This window comes from Biomphalaria glabrata, chromosome 10 (genome assembly GCF_947242115.1).
Source record: "Biomphalaria glabrata chromosome 10, xgBioGlab47.1, whole genome shotgun sequence".
NCBI lineage: Eukaryota > Metazoa > Mollusca > Gastropoda > Planorbidae > Biomphalaria > Biomphalaria glabrata.
Window position 1 is genome coordinate 10,470,701 of NC_074720.1, and position 19,774 is coordinate 10,490,474.

Below are 19,774 nucleotides of genomic sequence, written 5' to 3' on the forward strand. Positions count from 1 at the left end.
AAATAGAAATAATTAATTCACCTAATCATTTGAGAAATGATTAAGATTTTTTTTAGATCATCAGATTTCATGTCTGTTAATTCTGACATGACTACATTCATTTTAATATCAAATCTTTTGTAAATCTTATATAGTGTATTCCACATTGAATAAATGTAAATAAAAAATTATAAAAACATGTTTGCTGAATGTATGAGTATATTGCTATGTTTTTATTATTTACAACTTTTTTTAAACAATATGCATTCAACATAAAGCAACCTTTTTGTCTAGACATTAATTAACAAACTTTAAAATATTAGTTTCCAATAGACTGTATTTATTATGACTAAATATGAACACATTAAAAAAAAAGAGTTCATCACAAATTGCTAGCTCGCTGCTGCCTCCACTTTCTGTTTCTTCTGGTCTTTCTTGTGTTTGGACTCTCCTGATGCTCTTTTGATCTTCCAATGCTCTTTGAAGTCTTCCTGGAACCCAGACTTCCAGAGCAGGGGAAACAAATCAAGGGCAGATGGAGGAGCTGTCATTAAACAAATCATACATGGAGTTATTTTAAAAACAAAAAGTTCTCAAAACAATTAATATTTAAATGAATACATTTTTTATAGGTGCTTCTCTTCATCCCCACCCCCCTTTTATATATAAAAAAGAACTTTTAGCCCCCAAATTTTGATGATTTAAGAATGTTTCCAGACTTTCCAAGCAATGATTAAGCACATGCCTAAAGATTCTCAGATTGTGTCCTAAACTTGAGAGCAACAAGAAATAAAAGAAAGGAAAAAAAAATATGTGAAAGTAAGGAAATAGTTTCAAATCTTTGGTGACCAACAACAGACAAATCTTTGGTGACCAACACTAGACAAATCTTTGGTGACCAACACTAGACAAATCTTTGGTGACCAACACTAGACAAATCTTTGGTGACCAACACTAGACAAATTTTTGGTGACCAACACTAGACAAATCTTTGGTGACCAACAATAGACAAATCTTTGGTGACCAACACTAGACAAATCTTTGGTGACCAACAATAGACAAATCTTTGGTGACCAACAATAGACAAATCTTTGGTGACCAACAATAGACAAACCTTTGGTGACCAACACTAGACAAATCTTTGGTGACCAACACTAGACAAATCTTTGGTGACACAATAGACAAATCTTTGGTGACCAACAATAGACAAATCTTGAGCTACAAACAGAAAACCACAAAAGAACTCTTGGTGCTGATAGATAAATGGTGCACTGCAAGTCATCTGCTAATAAGGTCTCTTCATTTCTCTCTGTTTCCTGCCATACGTAGGACTTCAGTCTTTGGTGTTCTTGGCAGGTTCGTCTTTGTGAATGCTGAGATTTTAGTAACAAGATCATAGCAATGACTTAGCCTTGTTTGACATTGATCAGGAGGTCCTTACATGGCCCAGAAACTCTTTTGATCCTGTCAGAAATGTCCACATTTGTGAAGAGTCCCTGTAAGTAGTGGTGAAAAACTTTCAGAAAAATCTCATTTCTACAGCCTTGAATTTTCTCATCCTTACCACCTCAGACGTTACCTTGGCATTGGAACAAATTAGAGTGGTGGCTAAGGCAGACCCTGCTACAGCCTATCATAACCCACACCCAGTACAGTAGCACTGAACAACTGAAGAGAACAGCAGACTATTTTATCCTGGCACTGTTTGCAAAAGAGCTCACAGCTCAGCAGCAAAAAGCTGGCTAGAAGAAGAAGAAAGTTGGTGGATAAAGAGTTAACCTCCAAAATTCTTGAAAAAACAAATCACAAAAGGACATATTGTCTGAGTCTTTAATAACAGTTACAGAATCAATCAATCAAAGGTTCTTACCATTGGCCAAGTTGGCTTGTGTATTAATGGTCTGTAAAATACAATGTTCTTTACTGTCTACTTGGACGTCAGTCAACTGTGAAGAACACAAGAGAAATCTCAAGAATCATAAACCATTAACCTTGTCAAAAATAGAGCTAAAAATATTACTGGTGTATTTTAAAACCTAATATCATGTAATAATTATGAAGATGTTTTAATATTAACAATAAACAACAACGTCTGATTGTCTCTCTGTCGCTCAAACCATTTTGTCAACATTTACAACTTACCAAAACTTGACCGCCCACATCCTGAATGTTGTATGCAGACAGACTAAGTTTGTCGTCAGATTTTCTGGTAACCCACAGGACACACTGACTGACTGAAATGTTAGTCACAATTCCAGAACCGCTCAGAGCAGACGCCAACTTTAGAGAGAAGCTCGAACCAGTAGAGAGAAGTCTGTAGACCAGAACATGCCTTGACCTTGAGGTTAGAGGTGACGTCAATAAATTATCAATAAAAATGACTAGACAAATAAACTTAAATCTAGGTGTCTTCAACCTAACAGTTCTCGTTCAGTGACTCTAAATAATACAACTATATATCATTAAAAACAGAGAGAATTTCCTTTCAAATTGTAAACATTTGTTTTCAGATATTTTTTAAGAATGTCATCAGATTTGTCCTTACTTATTAAGTGAAACAAACAAAAGACGGCACTTTGAGCAGTAGACCACAGACTGGACAGCCAAGCGGTCATCATCTTTAATTGTCGGCTGGACATTAGTAGACTTCTCCTGAGACACTGGAGCGTCTCTTGTTGTGTCATCGTTCTCTGGAAAGACACCGTTAAAGGATTACATTTAGTTTTTAGTGGACGAACTAGGTTCACATAATATATATATTTTTAATTTTCTAAAGTGGTTTTATGCTAACCCCCTCCCCACATTGGTGTAGCCTTTATTGAAAGTTGGTCACTATCTATTATTACTATCAACATGCATCAGATAAAAGAGCTTGATGTATTGGACATGGGGAGGTGGCGGAAATAAGGAGTAGGGTGATCTATGGAAGGAAAGTACCCCCTAAAATAATGAACGTAACATTAACAAAAATGCGAGTTCATTTTTAGATTGAACTCAAAACAATCGCTTTGTCGCCCCGCAATTTTTTTTTAAGAAAACTAAAAGTCTTACAATTAAAAAAGAAAAAAAAAAACGACTCTAACTCGCATATCTATGTATTCCTAAATACATGTTTTTGTATAGTGCTGAAATTACCTAGAGGCAACACACAATCTATAGCTTAGGGCACCCCACATGTTTGGCGGGCACCTCAAAGATAGTTCCAGGGATAATGTCAATTATTTTGAAGAAAGAGAAAATGAACGAAGTAATGCTGATTACAAAGAGCCCTATATCTCAAAGTACCTTTGGGACTTATCAAGTCTATATCCATTCCTATAATAAGGTCAAGGAAAAGTTCCTAATCCCTTACATCTAAGAAAGTGATGCCCAACTTTTTCTTTGCCAGGGGATTTATTTCGATTTCCGACACGCCTGTGGCATCATCGCAAAATCACAATAAATAGACGTGGCTGAGCCTATCGGGATTGATCAGGTGGGAAGAGGTTTCGAGGGACCTGATAGTACCGCTTCTCGGGCCGGATATGTCTGTAAATCGGACATCACTGATGTGAAGACACACTGGCAAGCTCCCTAAACAACAGAAAGCTGCCTAAAACCTTGTTTCCCTACGAGGACAAGATTTCAACATTCTTTGTGCCGAGCTATCACACAGTGAGGACACGAAACGTGGAGACTGATAACTGGTAGTGGAAAGGGGGGGGGCGACGAAAAGGAAGTCAGGTGAAAACCTGTGACAACTAAGGTGAAAACCTGTGACAAGTAAGGTGAAAACCTGTGACAAGTAACACTTTGTGGTTTGGGTACCAGAGTTATCTGGTTAGATTGATAACCCGCTGCACTGGAAGATCACAGGGATATCTCTAGCAAGACAACCGTTTGAATGACGTCGCCGCCACGTGACCAGTCGTCAGAGACTTGAGACACAACAAGAGCTTTTGTCTTCACACGAAAAACAAAAAAACAACAAAAAACAGAGACCTAGGTAACAAGCAAAAAGAAACAAACATCAGAAATCTAGGTCACAAAAACAAACAAAGAACAGAACAGAGACCTAGGTAACAAGCAAAAAGAAACAAACATCAGAAATCTAGGTCACAAAAACAAACAAAGAACAGAACAGAGATCTAGGTAACAAACAAAACAAACAACAAACACCAGAAATCTAGGTACCGGTAACAAACAAAAATCAAACAAACAAAAAACAACAACAAACAAAAAACACTATAGATCAAGGTTACAAACAAAAAACAACCAACGAAAAAAAGCCCACTAAAGATCTAGGTAAATAAAAAATAATAATAAATTAAGAAATATCACATGGCAAGTGGTCTGGGGCAGGAGGAAAGCACAGGATGAGGCAGTAGAGTATTTCCAGGTTTCTCTGAAGAGTCTTATTTCATATTTCGCTAGCTCTATTCCAATGTTACTACAAATTAGTCTTAGTCACTCCGTCAAGATAGACAATGACAATCAATGTAAAAACCATGAAGTCCTAGTTTCAAACTATGAATAGTACTATATTAAAATAATTATACGGTGCTATTTGTACCGGAAACATCTCAAGAGAATTCTTTACACCAGGAACATTTTTCTTGATTTACAGAAAAAGATCATGTTTTTTTTTTTATTTCCCAAAAATCTTGTGAAAGTAAATTGCGCTCGTTTCTTTAAGACTAAGACTGAAGACTAAGACTGAAGCTTTATTGATCCTGACGTTGAGATTACATGGGCTCTAGGAACTACCAACAACAACATTACACAAAGAGAACACAGAAATGTTCGTTGACTACACAGAAATGTTCGTTGACTACACAGAAATGTTCGTTGACTACACACATAAATGTTCATTGACAACACAGAAATGTCCATTGACTACACAGAAATGTCCATTGCCTACACACAGAGATGTTCATTAACTACACACAGAGATGTTCATTGACTACACACAGAGATGTTAATTGACTACACAGAAATGTCCATTGACTACACACAGAAATGTCCATTGACTACACAGAAATGATCATTGACTACACACAGAGATGTTCATTGACTACACACAGAGATGTTCATTGACTACACACAGAGATGTTCATTGACTACACACAGAGATGTTAATTGACTACACACAGAGATGTTAATTGACTACACACAGAGATGTTAATTGACTACACAGAAATGTCCATTGACTACACACAGAGATGTCCATTGACTACACACAGAGATGTTAATTGACTACACAGAAATGTCCATTGACTACACACAGAGATGTCCATTGACTACACACAGAGATGTCAGTTGACTACACACAGAGATGTTAATTGACTACACAGAAATGTCCATTGACTACACACAGAGATGTCCATTGACTACACACAGAGATGTTCATTGACTACACACAGAGATGTTCATTGACTACACACAGAGATGTTAATTGACTACAAAAAGAAATGTCCATTGACTACACACAGAAATGATCATTGACTACAAAAAGAAATGTCAATTGACTACACACAGAAATGTCAATTGACTACACAGAAATGTCCATTGACTGCACAGAACTGTTCATTGACTACAGACAGACGTCTTGATCTTTTCCAAGTTCTACGAGACTAAGAGAGTAGATGAGTCAAAGATCTTATTCTTGCTTTGGTATACAGCATCGTCCAGGCTCCTATTGTGTAGTCTGGACATGTTTAAAGGGGGGGGGGGTGAAACGATTTACGTCACTCGGACCCACATCCCTTCCAGTGCAGAGCTTTGAACCTCAAACACAGCCCAGACCTCAGAAAGCCTCTCTATTAGTCTGGTGTAAGATTTGACCCTATGGGCTAGACCTTTCCAATAGTCTGGTGTAATATCTGACCTTATACTAACAAGACCTTTCCAGTATTTTGGTGTAAGATCCGACCTTATACTAACAAGACCTTTCCAGTATTTTGGTGTAAGATCTGACCTTATACTAACAAGACCTTTCCAGTATTTTGGTGTAAGATCTGACCCTATACTAACAAGACCTTTCCAGTATTTTGGTGTAAGATCTGACCCTATACTAACAAGACCTTTCCAGTATTTTGGTGTAAGATCTGAACTTATAATAACAAGACTTTTCCAGTCGTCTGGCGTAAGATGTGACCCTATACGAACAAGACCTTTCCAGTAGTCTGGCGTAAGATCTAACCCTATACGAACAAGACCTTACTAATAATGCATACGCTCGCATTTTTAAGTTCCCCTTGGAGGAAGAATCAGCCCCATATTAGTAAAATAAAATATTTTTTTTTAAAACATGTTTCAGAATACGTCATGTATTTGAGGAATCTAGCCCATGTCTATTCGAGATTTTACAATATAAACAATTCATTTAGAATTTCAGAAAACTATTCGCATTAAGTCATCCTTCGTCTTCAAAGATATTAATGCAGGTAGAGACATACATGTACACATGCCCATATACAAATTAAAAGTTTGCAAACAAGTCCATGTAGAGTAAGACTTGACCCTACACTCAGTCATTAAAGCCGGGCTTGTCAGTAACAAAATAACAGAGCCAAGGGCAGATCATTCACGGGGAATTTATGACACTAAGAAAATCCATTACCACGGATTACTTCCCTTTCCCCACAGAGTTTTTCAGTCCATAAAAAAAAAATCTTTAAAAGAAGGAAAGTGGGGGACGAAGGTTTCATTAGTGTGTGGGCGAGTTGTTAGTGTGAGTGTTTTTGGGAATACAAAATTCTGAGGGAGAAAAAAAAGGGGAGAGTTTTCTCCTTTTTTTTTTTTTTTTAAAAAATCTGAAGCATGGCCTTCATTTAGGTTAACTTTACCGTGTGTGGTGGGGAGGTGAAACAGGGGAGCTAACGCCCCTATCTGATGTTTTTCTCAATTTTGTGAATTAACTACCATGCTGGCCATTTTCAGAAGAAAAATTATCTACTGGTAACCCCCCCCCCCTTCCCAAAAAAATATGATAAAAGCTGTTCAGTTCTAGACTGCTTCCAGCAGTCCCTATGTTACTAAAGTTACATCAGATGTCATATAGATCTAGGAGGGCCTACACTGAAGTATTGACAATGTCATGAACGCAAAGGGAAATCCGAATAGTAAGATACCTGTAGGCAGGTCGTCCAGTACATTCACTGTGGTCACCTGCTTTCCGTCCAGTGTCCACACTCGTACACTAGCGTCCTGGAAGAAGGAAAAACAAATCAACAAATTTGTAAGAACATTAAAACATAATCGACTGTCAAAGGAATGGCTCTGAAGATCACACACAAGGTCAATGGTTGGACGTTATATATATATATATATATATATATATATATATATATATATATATATGTGTGTGTGTGTGTGTTTCTCTCTCTATATATATGTATGGTATGCATATAATTTTCGCAATGAATTGATGTAATAACATTCGATAGTCGAATATAGTTAACTTGGGGTAGTCGAATATAGTTCTTTGTAACAAGGCTCTAGTTCGCTTTTATCATAGTTTGCTATTTCCAATAATAAAAAGTTAAAAAGTTCCCTTTTCAGACCATGCGGTCTATAGGGCAGATGAGGTTAAGGTGATCTTTTTTTTTTATTAACTGTTAATGAGCAGGGTGTCATGAGACCAACACAACGACCAACCGTCTTTACTTTCCCCAACTTAAGTCAGGTACTCATTAGAGTTGGATGGGCTCAGTGGAGCCCTAAAATCCCGAAATTCAAAATCCCAGTCTTCATCGAGATTCGAACACAGGACCCCAGGTTCGGAAGTCAAGCGCTTAACCACTCAGCCACAGCGTCCGTTTCCAATAATGGTAAACCTGTAATTAACTCTATTCTTACACTGCTTCGTGCACTGACCATGCCACGATATTAGGAAACAGGCTACACATATTGAACAGTTATATCGCCACCGATTTATCGACTCCTTCCAGATCATTATAGCTTGACCATTTGTAAGTTTGACTGATGCTACTTCTCAACAACGATGGCAAATCCTTGTGTTTTCATGTAATTTTATTCAATAAAATGTTTTGCTTTCGTGGAAGCTCTTAATCCAATCATTTTAACCAACATTATAAGCATAAAGAAATTTCATTTTTCTTTCTAGTAAATATCATTATGTATAAGATGTGTTTTTTTACAGATATATTGTCCGCGTAATAAATTCAATTTAACAAGCACCCACGTTTTTTTTTCTGGACTAGAAGACCAATTATTCATTTCAATGAATTATAAAATTAATTTACTAAGAGTCATGTCCTTTCCAATTGGATGTCTAGATTCCTAATACATGCCAACTTATTAAGGCCCACTTCAATATGTTAAAGTCATATTTATAAGATAATAACAAGTGAACACAAGACAAATTAATCCGACTTTTATCTTTGTGTGATGCTACAAGAACATACAGATATATGTTTGTAAATCTAATTATTTTTTTTGTATTTACAATTAAACACAATGGATCTAATTTTATGGTTTTCAACTTGTAAAACGTGGCCATTTGTAAGAGTGCATCGTAACACGATTGGTAAGTAGCATATGATGTACAGATCGTAACACATCCAACAGAAACATGCCTCAGTTGGAAGATGATGTGAAATTTCACCCTATGGGGCAGCTAAGTCAATATATGCCTGCTAACCATTGTTGGTCTGCATCTGCTTGGGGTCTAGACAACTGTTAGGACACATTGAAACTAATGTCGATGGTATACATACACTCTCACTCTCTTGGGAACACACACACACTACAAGAGACTTACGCAAAAGACGTTTAAACAGTTGGAGGTCAAGAAATAACGCGATGAAACTAAAGAGAAAACAATACGAGTCTAAGGTGGTCAGCTTTAGCTGTTGTTTTCATGTGGTTGAAAAAAAGTAGTGGAGATGAGTCGTTGTGCTGGCTACATGACACCCTCGTTAACAAATGGCCACAGGAACGCCTACAGTTCTCTTGGTCTCGACGGAGAAACAATACAATAGAAACTCTACAACATAAAGAGAAGGTAAAGTGTACTTAAGAAACAAATCAAGCACGTTAACACTGTATACTAGCAGTGACTACTTACCCCGGAACCTGAAATCAGGAGCTTCAGGTCTTCATCGTAGGCCAACGTCACAACAAATCTGTCATACATAAATAGAATAAAAATTATAACAGAGAAAAACATTCTTCCACAATAGTCGACAACGAATTATTTATAAGACACTGACGACATTAAAAAAAAATTAAACAAAACAAATTCAAGAGAAATATTCTTAACACAAGTTTTTCTGTGCAAACCGCATGACATTCGGGTAGAGCGATGAAATGCTTTGAGAAAGTTATTAGGTATAGAAAACATTTACAAAGTATTAACGCTTGCCAAAGAATTGAAAAGTTAGTATAGACCAGTGGTGTAGTTAGGAATTGGCTATCATTTTGGGGCCGGGATGGGGGGCTTGATCTCTTTGGGGGCCCTGCATTTGGCGTAACATTTAATGTCATAGTACAATGGACATGCAAATAGTTAAAGTGTAGGTGTGTGTGTGTGTTTGTGTGCGTATGTGTGTGCGTAGGTGTGTGTGTGTGTGTGTGTGTGTGTGTAGGAGACTACCTCCTGGCCACATTGAGAGTGAAATCCTTTTACTTTTACGTGCTCTAGATTTGGTTTCAGGCGTAAAACATTTTGAATCCACACTGAAAAAAACTGGTTCAATGAAGCAAAGAACTCTACACAATAAAAAGTTACTTTGTCTGAAAAATGCAGCAGAAAAGAACCTTTCTTACTTAATTCATTTCTCTTAAAACTCCAACCGACTGATGATGAGGTCTTCCTTCAATAGAAAACACGCGGCAAAGTTTTGAGACCTTAATTCTAATCGCAGGCCAGCCGCTGTGCATACATATAGGCCTATAGATAGAATAAACTATTGTATATTTAAAAAAAAACAAACAACTTAGTGATGGGTTGAAGTGGACAAGTTCTCCAGACAAGATGACGGGAAGATGAAACACATGGGGCGCTCTTCCAGCAATGTTTCCATGTCAAACCTTGTAAACACAAAGTTGGATCAATGTCTTCTATGGCGATAGATGTATGATAGTACAAGTTAATATCTATATGTGAGGGAAAATATAGTTTACCCTCATTATTATATATCATCATTATATCTATGGCTTATTAAATCATGAGTAACGTCTTCATGGCAAGGTCTCCTATCTAAACAACAACAACCACCATCTAATCTAAACAACAACCACCACCATCTAATCTAAACAACAACCGCATGTAATGTTAAGAAGTTATGTTGTAAACTTAGACGCTGAAAACAAACGACACGCCTCATTAAAAACACAAGACCACCAGACTAATGTACAAAACAAAGAAGACAATGAACAGTCTGTTCTTATCAGACATACACCATGCGCCATTGTATCTCTGCATGCACAGGAACAGAAAAGGGTTTTGAGCTTCCAACACACCATTTTATTTGTTCTTACAATAACTCGGTCATACTCTCTACTTCTTAGTGTTCATTGGAACCCCCCCCCCCCTTTTTTTTTCACTTATTCCCTCTACAAAGACTCATACAGGACCCCCACACCCACCCTCTTTATCATTTTCCTCTCCCTTATAAGTAAATACCAAGATATACTCCAACAGTACTAACCACAGCAGCTACACCCCCCCCTGTCCTCCTACCCCGCCATGCACGCAACATCCCAGAGCCAGATCGATACTTTAACTCTCTCCTACCTACAGACCTGAAGGAAGGAAATATATGTACATAAAACAAACAACAAATGGGCAGAGCGAGGGCACACAACACGACAACAAAACAATTCCCCGGCCAACAATAGCAATCACGTGACTGGAGAAAGTCAGACGACAATAAACAAACTGTAATTGTGTCATAGATGGAGAGAAAAACTAAACCAGACACGATATCTTAGTGGAGATCACTAATGTGATGGTGTATGTACTTACCTATGGTCAAAACAACATACAATATGTACAATAAACGTACACAATACAGGAGTTAAAGCTACAAAACCTTGACAATATACATGTATGCATAATAGTGTATATGTGCAGTAGCACATATCTGTAACAGTACACAGATGTCACGGTGCGTACATGTAAAACTTAATTGTAACAGTACATTTATATAAAGCAAGGCATATATGATTAGATGAGGTCTCCAATGATTCATCTGAAACATTGAGATGTATATACAAGGCCCAGAAAATAATACCAAGATGCAAAAATGACAAATGTCATAGTTCAGAAAAATCATCAGACTTCACGTGACGTCGTCAGAGGTTCAATTACTCTTTTTCCGAATCCCTGGACTAGAACTCCGCGTTTGTGCGCATGGGCATGTATGCCGCCATACAGGATAGTAGCATGTGACTTCCCAGACCTGTCAAAACGGCATTCAGTTTGTTTCGGACGAGACTGTTTCCTTTCGAGGATTTGATTCAGCCCTTACAAGAGAAACGCATGATAGGTGAGAACCAAGCGTAAAGACCATCGCCGTCGTCAAAGAGGCACCATGTCATGATTACTCTCATGTCCCCCCCCCCCACACACACAATCAGGCGCTTCTTTTCCAAGTAACAAATAATTGTTTCTCCTAACAAATCTACGATTCTAGAGACACTACACCCAACACAACATTGTAGTACTATAGCGCTATAAGAACACGATTCTCTGTTTGGGACCCCTCAACTCAAGAAAACATTAAGACAATGGAACAGACACAAAATAGAGCAGTGAGATTCATAACAAACGAGTATTCACATCTGACTAGAGTAACACCTTTAGTAAAATCACTAAATTTAGAAAGACTTCAGGAGAGAAGACTCAAAAGTAAGGTAGCAATTATACATAAAACACTGAACCATAATCTTCAAATACAAAAACAAAATCTAATAAAATACTCAGAAAGACACAAAGATAAAGGCACATTCCTCGTTCCATATGCTAGGACAAATTTGTACAAACGCTCTTTCTTCCCTAGTACTATTAGAGCATGGAATGGGTTGCCTGAGCCAGCCAGGAAAACCAATGACTTGGCAGAATTTAAGTTGTTGGTTAACATGCATGATCAGATGCATGACGCCTAGGACGTAATCATCTTCTTTTTTTGAAGTAACATCTGTATATTATAAGATAAGGTAGCACAATGATTTCAAAGAACAATTTCTGTAAAAAAAAAAAAAAAGTAACAGGGAAGAAAAAAAAATCCTCTATGGTCCTGATTTACTTCGACCTCAATAATTACTGCATAATAAATAAGGGAAAAAAAGGGGCGGGGCAATGTTTACCTAGCTCTATAACCCCATCCCACCGAAACAAATCATGGTTACATTCATGTGTATATCTACTACGAGTATAGAAGATTCTAGTTTGGTGATATAAATCCGGACTAGGAAACATAAAAAGAGTCTAGTCTAGATTAAACTATTGGATCTAGTTAGAGAAATAATACTGATATTGTGAACTGATAAATTCTGTACATATGATCAACATATGTTCATTGTTACAACATAAGATGGTGCGCAAACCTGTTCCTGAAATTTATTTATTTATTTAACTCTTCACTAAATACATGAGGAAATATCAACTGACGCGTGATCAATTCAATTTTAAGACGATTATATTTTGAAAAATTATGATGGTCAAACCAGAGTGTGGTCAATAAGCTAGTAATTTTTTTCACCATAAACTCAATAATTCTAGGAAATTAGTTAGAGCCGTTTTCGAAATCCGTGTCCAAGCAGGTGATGTAGAGGTCATCTGTTTCTATGGCAGACGATTAGTTTGAAGGTATAAATCGGGACGCCATGTTTAGAAATAAAAAAGTAAGGATCAGGTCACAATATTGAAGAAACGAAAGAATAATTTTTAAACTCCATCTGTTGCCAGGATTAACAGCTTCCCCTTTTTTTTTTTTAAGCAATGGAATGACGCCACAAGCATGCACACACAGAAGATTAAGATGTAAAGAAAAAACTCCCCCCCCCCCAAGTAAAAATGGTGAACACATTGCAGAGTTGATATCCACGTGGTGCTCAGATATGACCCTGTGTGGTAAGCCTCTTGTGTATTTCGTGAGTTTGAAACCAGACCGTTCACCCGGTGACGGATTCTCACTGTCACGAATGACGTCACAGGCTCCGCGAAGAGAACATGTGTAAAAAGGTGAAAAAATGGGGGGGGGGGGAGTAGAGTGAACATAATACTGGCGTCCAGATGGAAAGTAAAAGTAAAGTCTCCCCTTTCAGACCTTGTGGTCTATAGGGCAGATGATGTAAAGGTCATCCGTTTTTTGTGGCCTACGGTTAACGAGGGTGTCATGTACAACGACCAACCGTCTTTACTTTTCTCCAACTAAAATCAGGTACCCATTATGGCTGGGTGGACTCAGAGGCGCCCAAAGATCCCGAAATTAAAAAACCCAGTCTTCACCAGGATTCGAACCCGGGACCTCCAGTTCAGAAGCCAAGCGCTTTACCGCTCATCCACGGCGCCTCCAAATGTCCAGATGATAGAACAATATTGCGGAAGTTTGTACCAAGCGTAGACCATTGATCAAACGCAGTAAATCAAGTAACCTATTTTTGTTCTTCTACTTTTACTATCAGTTTACATTCTCTTCATGGGTGGAAGGGCGAAGTTGGTCAAAAGTTAAAATCACAAGTGCGCAGCGTAGTGTAAGTGTCGAATGGTGCGCATGAGTGTTGAACTGAAGAAAAATGAAAATGAACAGGAGATGAGAGGAAGTCCAGATGATTTCTATTCATGTATTCATTGATATTCCGAAATGAACTCTTTCTCACCTAACTAAAGAACGTATCATTGATTTGACCCTATCAAAATAAATCAATTTTTGACTTTATAAACTTTTTAAATATTTGTTATACAAAAAAAGAGCATGCATTCTCCTATAATTCTATACCAAAACTAACGTTTTCTGATTATAGACAAAAATGTTATTGAAGTTTGATCATAACAGAGTGGAATGCACAAATGTGAAGAAATCAATTCTGTCAGAACGTAGAAAATAATTACGGAGATAAAAGAGTTAATGCAAGTTCTAGACACTATTAGTAAGTAACGCGAAATGTGTATGTTCTATCCTCATACTGGGAAAGTATGTAGATACTGTCACGTGCAATTCATACCTAAGTATTTCAAACTATAAATACAACAGTCATGGAATTATAACATGTCACAGCAGGGAGTAGGGGGGTGTAATCAAGAACATTTTTAAAGGTGGGGGGGGGGAGTTATAAGACAAAACCTGTTCACAAGGCACCCTAAACAATCGTACATTCGTGACCATAATCACCAGAGGTGTTCTACTTAATACGTCTCACGTGTATCAAGGCAGCTTTAGGGACCACATTTTAATGAGACAACAGGGTGCATTAAACATAGCCAAATAATGAACAGTGCTGACTAGGACACGAACAGATTTTTTTTTGTCTCAATGATCCATAAGCTATGAATGTTTCGTTCATCATACTATTCAAACATACAGTAGACATTGATACAAAAAAAATGTCTTCATAATTGTGTTACTAAATATATTTTAATAACATTGGAGCATTATAACAGGAGAAGCGACTGTGGTTATGTACACATAATATGTTTAATTCACATTCGTTTTATCGCAGGAGCTTCGGTGGTTTTCAAACCAGCATCACATTCAAGCGAGGAACCATGTTGTCCACTGTGACATTCCTTCACAATATCCCTTAGTCTGTTGGGCCGTTGAGGCACCACCCATGAACCATGTCGTCCACTGTGACATTCCTTCACATATCCCTTAGTCTGTTGGGCCGTTGAGGCACCACCCATGAACTATGTCGTCCACTGTGACATTCCTTCACATATCCCTTAGTCTGTTGGGCCGTTGAGGCACCACCCATGAACTAACGACCGTTTTTCTTCAGTCGTTTTTGTCTATCGCCTTGACCAGAATCTCCCTCATGGACAGGCCTGTCAGATCCTTGATGTTGACTTTTCATCCTTTTCTCTTTCTGCCTCGTCTTCTTTTTTTCCTGGTGCTGTTACCTGAAGGAAGGTCTTTGTGAGCCCTGAAGACCTCGTGATATGGCCATACAGTTTAAGTTAGCATTTTCTGACTGTAGTCAGCAGGTCATCGTGGAGGACATATGCTATTGAGATCCTATTTGGAATATCCTCATTTGTGATGCAGGCTTCGTATGTGATAGCTAGGATCATTCTACAGCCTCTCAATCCCATGACTACTATCCTCCTCATTAATAAAATGAAAAAAAAGGGGGGAACGTCCTAAATGAACATGGAAGATTGTTTATTTATCTATTGTTTCTATAGTCTCGACCTATTTTTCAAGGTTGTGTTCACTAAGACTCAGACAACGGCCTACAAAGGGACTAATTTAAATTTAGCTTATACCACCACTTCTGTCAAGTACAACTTCTTTTCCTTGTTCTATATACCAAACAAAATAAATAACTGTCAGTAGTTTATTAACTAATTGGGTAATTTCTATTATTGATTATTGTGTTGTCAGGTAGAAGAAATAATTGTGCGAAATTTCACCTTGATCCGAGATTGGGTGTGGAAGAAATAGCGTCTACAAACGTTTGACCAGACAGACAGACAGACAAAGTGAGTTGCTATAAGCTTTGTAAAAAGTCTCCAAAAGACGGAAACAAGACTTAGAGGTTTTGTTTTGAATTGATTCTTTATATAGCACAACCTTGTGTGACCTTTAACTAAGTTTGCAGACAAGGTCAAGGTCATCATCATTAACAGATGATTGGCTTTGTGTTTCTGTGTGCAAAAAAAAAAAAAGGCCTGACCGGGGGGGGGGGGGGCAGATATAGTAAGATAGCATTGAGGTGAACTGGTGTGAGGGGGAGCTATGGTCGAATCCGAATCAAGAAGATTCTCCCCCCCCCCCGTCATCCTTTACCGTTCGTCTACTAACTGACCACAAGACGACCCAAGCCCTAATTAGACAGAGCTGATTGCTGACGACCAAGACAAGGCTAGTCACAATTAACTAAGACCAAAGAGGCAGGCCGGGGGAGCGGTAACGGGGTAGGGGAGTTTGTGTCACGTCAGTAACTCGGTTATGTGGCGCGTGAGACGACAGGAATGAGTCAAGCAAAGCTCTACTTAATGCTCGGCGATGTCAGCAGTCATGGTTCAATCTAGACATTCCAATCGATTCTTTTTTTTTCTCATCTTTCTTACTTTTTAGCTTTTTTTAAAAAAAGATAAGAACTACAAAAAGCTGTCAATTTTTGTAGATCAAAATGTTTCTTTAGTTTCTCTAGTATTTCAGACTCAAGCACTTTTTGAAACGCAAATTTGAACTTCTATCAACAAGATCAGAATCTAAATTTAAAACTGGTCAAAATTGGTCTTTTTGTTTTGTTCTTACTTAGAAGTTGTTTAAATCTCTTTTAAAGTTTGACAATTAACGTTTTTTTTCATTGTATAAAGGTTAAACAAGTTGTATAAAAAAATACTTACATAAACACAACCCTAGCTTATATTAAAGTCAACTATATGTGGTGATTGTCACCACGGGTGGCCTGCTAAAGATTGGTTGGTACTCGCCAGGATGTGCTTGTTTGTCGAGGTTCGATTTGGGGGGGGGGGGGGGTGAGAGTGGCGAGAACGGTTCAATCGATGCCATATCTCTATTATAGCAAGATTTATATCCCATTAGCTTAGTACAGTTTCCATATACAACCAAATTAATTAATTACGACTAAGAATTGGTTATTTATTTGTAATGATTCATGTGTTGTCATCGACAATGAAAAATTGTGCAAAGTTTCCACTTGATCCGAGACTGGGAAGTGGAAGAAATAGCAAGTAACAGATTTTCACCAGACAGACGGAGAGAGTTAATATAAGCTTTGTTTGACCAAACAGACGGAGAGAGTTAATATAAGCTCGGTAAAAGGAGAGACATTATTTACGTACAAGGTCACAGTGCTAGATTTTACTTTCATCACGCATCGGTGGCAAGCGGAAGTATTGAGTTTGCCATCTTGTTCGTCGGGTCACCTGAAATGTATGCTCCGTTGACTTTTTAATTTCATTTGTAGAAATCTATATAGATCTATATTCCTTTACCTTTGGATCGTTGGGGCACCATGCAAGATTCGACGACCGTCTTTCTCCATTCCTCTCTGTCTTTTGCTTAGTTAGAACCTCTTTCCATGGCAGGCCCGTCTATATTCATTACTACATAAATATAGATTTATGTAAACTCAATAATGAGAATAAGAACTATAGCTGCCGTTGAATTGAATTGCTGTTCCCCCGACCCATTTTTTTTTAACAAAACCTCTATTCAAGTCAGAATTTCATGGAGCCTGGAACGCTGATCTCAAAAACGGTTTTCCTAGAAATTTAACTGTTGATATATATCGCTGAGAAAAGAATTACTAACTCGTTGGCCACACGGGGAAACCTCTAGTTTCAGAGTTATAATTTTTAAAAGTAAAAAAGAAAATAAATTTAAATTCGGCTATAAATTGGAATTAAAAAAAAACAAAACATGGCGTTGTCAGCAGCAGTATACCCATAACAGTAGTTTATTAAATTTAAAGTTTCTTAGACTTTATTGATAGATTATCTAAGTTTTGTTTATATATTTACGTAAATCTAATATAGATTACGTCTAGATTCAAGATCTAGATTACATCTTACAGAGTTCTAAATCAGATACGTGTAATAAATAATTGCTTTCTTATACAATGCGCGGGTAGAATCGTTCGCTCAGAAGCTGATGATGTCAAAATCACGAGTTTGGGCTACATTTAAAAAAAAAAATTCTAATATAATATATTATTTTAAGTTGTATGAGGCTGGCATTTTGGTGCCGAGAGCTAAGCCTTTGTCTTTCCATATTATTTTAAGTTTTGAAAGGGCTGCTATGGACTGGGCCACTCGGGCCACTAGTTCAGGTTTCGTTCCCTCGGCACCAAAATCAGATTGATGCGCTCCCTGGTCATGGCCACATTCTCATGGTCGCTGAGGGAGGATATTAACAATTGAATTGAGATGCTACAGAAGGATCCTGGGTATCACATTTAAAGACAGCATCACAAACGAAGAGATTAGAGACAGGGTTACTACAGCGATAGGACCCCACGATGACCAGCTAACTATCGTATATTACAAGATCTTCGGGGCTCGCAAAGACCTTCCTTCAGGAAACAGTACCAGGAAAAAGAAGAAGAGGCAGACAGAGAAAGCGATGGGAAGACAACATAAAAGAATGGACGGGCCTGCCATTGAAAGAGGTTATATCTAAGTCAAAAGACAGAGAAGAATGTGGAAAGACGGTCGACAAATCTTGAAAAGTGCCCCAACTGTCCAACAGACTGAGGGATATTTAAAGGTAAAGGAATGTAGATCTATACATTTCTACCAATGAAATTAAAAAGTCAACAGAGCATACTAAGGAATAGGTAAAGGTAACAATGGAGGCATTGTCTTTAAACCAAATGTATTTATTCATTTTTTTTTTCTTGTTTTCAGTCAGAATGCACACAAGAAAACATACGGCGAGAACTGATCACAAACTTGCGCACCAAGATCTAGAAGTAGTGTACTCACTGTGTATGTCCCAGGCAGTAGGATTCGATCTGGAAGCCATCAGGGTATCGACTGACTCTGATCTTCTCATCTCTGTCACAGGTAACGATCAAAAAATCCCTCTCGACCAGAAGCTAGGGGGGGGGGGGGGAGACAAGAAAAAGAAATGTGAAAAATGTGTCACAGTACAGTGCGAGTTCAGGACAAACTTCACACTTCTTTGACCTACATAGTAACATAGTAATACGGAATAGTAAACCTAATAGTGACAAACAATATCCACTTCCAAGGTGAATGTACCAATTGAAATTATGAAGCGGAGCCCGTAAGGTTAATAGACAAAGTATTGCAGCAAAAATGGTCGAATAATTAACGGTGATCTTAGACATTTCCAGCCAGCCGATAGTAAAGTTCCCCACATATCTAGCAAGTCTCGAGCTCATCAGATTAGCAGCTTAGTGTACAACCATCAGACCACCCGATCCTATGGTAGCGTGTAATACATGTCGGTAGTATCAAGCGACCTTACCACATCCAGAACCATCGACAGGTGACCCAGGAGCAAGGTGCCGCCGTGAACCGCCGCATCTTCGCCTTCCCTGGCGTCCGTGGCAGGGCGGGAGTCGCCTGAAACTCCAGGAAGCTGTTCCGGGGCTACTGGGAAGCGGTAGGCGTCGCCAGACCGGTCCACCACGATCACATGTTTGTTGTCCTGGGTGAATACAACACTGGTCACTCTACGAGCTACGCACCTGAGGATACACAACAAAGGAATAGTCTAATCAATGACCCCCACATTTAATGACTGAAGAATACAAAGAAACGAAGAAACAGGAGAGAAAAAAAAAATTCATTTTTATAAAACCTTTTTTAAAACAAAGCTTTCACTTTCTGCTCATGGTGGCCTTCAACTTTAACCTGTAAATGACATGCCTCCGACCCACCCATCTCCTTTAAACTAGAACCTTTACATCCTATATCTAGTTGTTTCCATTTCTAAAAAAAAAGGTCTGTCTAGTACAACGAAAATCATACGCTCCCTAGACCTACTACTAGAATAAGTAATCTTTTGTTTTATTGCCGCCTGGTCGGCCATGACACTTTCTTAGCACGGGAATGGTAACAAAAAAAAAAATTGCGTATGATTCGTGTGAGTGTTAACGCGAGTGGGTGTGTGTTTGGGTGAGC

The 19,774-nt window shown here is 38.1% G+C and overlaps 1 protein-coding gene across 1 annotated transcript in view; it reads right to left on the reverse strand.

The window, feature by feature from the left end:
- Positions 1-298: 298 nt before the first annotated feature.
- Positions 299-19,774, reverse strand: part of LOC106074577 (tRNA (guanine-N(7)-)-methyltransferase non-catalytic subunit wuho-like) — an 89,693-nt gene continuing 70,217 nt past the window's right edge. Inside the window, exons 5-12 of the mRNA XM_013235373.2 lie at positions 19,116-19,338; positions 18,608-18,720; positions 9,050-9,107; positions 7,092-7,167; positions 2,525-2,669; positions 2,122-2,317; positions 1,850-1,925; positions 299-523 (exon numbers count right to left, since the gene is read on the reverse strand). Of these exons, the coding sequence (XP_013090827.2) occupies positions 372-523; positions 1,850-1,925; positions 2,122-2,317; positions 2,525-2,669; positions 7,092-7,167; positions 9,050-9,107; positions 18,608-18,720; positions 19,116-19,338 (1,039 nt within the window). The 3' untranslated portion in view covers positions 299-371. The remainder of the gene's footprint in view (positions 524-1,849; positions 1,926-2,121; positions 2,318-2,524; positions 2,670-7,091; positions 7,168-9,049; positions 9,108-18,607; positions 18,721-19,115; positions 19,339-19,774) is intronic.